At 43.0% G+C, this 1,150-nt stretch overlaps 1 protein-coding gene across 1 annotated transcript; it reads left to right on the top strand.

Annotated features, from left to right (window-relative positions):
- The first annotated feature begins 510 nt into the window (after window positions 1-510).
- LOC143629741 (uncharacterized) lies at window positions 511-888 on the top strand. The gene has a single exon (XM_077098932.1). The coding sequence runs from the start codon at window positions 511-513 to the stop codon at window positions 886-888; it is 378 nt and encodes a 125-aa protein (XP_076955047.1).
- The last annotated feature ends 262 nt before the right edge of the window (window positions 889-1,150 follow it).

Genomic DNA, 1,150 nt, shown 5'->3' with positions numbered 1-1,150 from the left:
ACGCTGAACGCAAAACGCAAAACGGTAACATCTGCCTGGCCGTTCCAGAAGTGGGCTATTGACATTATGGGACCTTTCCAAGAAGCTGCAGGACGAGTCAAATTCTTGATAGTGGCCATTGATTACTTCACCAAGTGGGTAGAAGCCAAACCAGTTGCCTCGATAACGGCATCAACCGTAAAAAAATTCCTTTGGGAATTCATTATTTGCCGGTTTGGCCTCCCACAAGAACTGGTAAGTGATAGTGGGACCCAATTTGCTGACAGCGGGCTACATGATTGGTTGAAAGAACTTTAAGTCACTCAAGTCTTCACATCTGTAGCACACCCGCAAGCAAACGGTCAGGTCGAACGGACCAACCGAATTATCAAGGAAGGGATTAAAGCGAGGTTAGGTACTAAACGAACGGGTTGGGTTGACGAATTGCCCCATGTACTCTGGGCCTTCCGCACCCAAAAGAACTCTAGCAATCTAGAAACACCGTTTAGCCTAACCTATGGTACAGAAGCTATGATCCCAGCAGAAATCGGGATCCCATCCGCGAGGGTTCTGTTGATTAATGATAACGATCATGAACTCCGGATGAATCTCGATTTGCTTGAGGAAAGAAGAGAATTAGCATTGATCCGCGAACACAATTATAAGCGGAAGCTTCAGAAATATTATAATTCGCGGGTCCAAGAATGCAAATTCGATGTGGGAGACTTTGTCTTCCGCAACAACGAGGCCTCCGGACAGGAGCCTCCGGGCAAGTTAGCCCCAACTTGGGAAGGACCTTACAGAATCAAACAAGTATTAACCAAAGGTGCCTACAAGTTAAAGAAATTAGACGGGACTGATATTCCTCGGACGTGGAATGCAGCACAACTAAAGAAATGCTACATATAGTGCTCCTATTTGTCTTTTATTTTCGGCCTGCGCGCCCACATAGTACAGTAATTGTGTAATTTATTTTTCTAAGAAGGCTTATGCCAACGAATGAAAAATATTGAGTTAGTTCCACTTCATTCCGATAAGCTGTAATCTTTTATTGACAAAAACGAAGCACTGGATAGACACTTATATTATAGTACATAAGACAAAGTGCACCGGAAAGAAAAAAAGACTTCTTATTAAACAGTCAAATGAGATTACAAACAATGGAAATATT

Source organism: Bidens hawaiensis, unplaced genomic scaffold (genome assembly GCF_021521415.1).
Source record: "Bidens hawaiensis isolate Kalapana, Puna unplaced genomic scaffold, B.hawaiensis_p1.1 tig00005453_1, whole genome shotgun sequence".
In the NCBI taxonomy this organism is placed as follows: domain Eukaryota; kingdom Viridiplantae; phylum Streptophyta; class Magnoliopsida; order Asterales; family Asteraceae; genus Bidens; species Bidens hawaiensis.
This window is presented reverse-complemented; position numbering and strand designations above follow the sequence as displayed.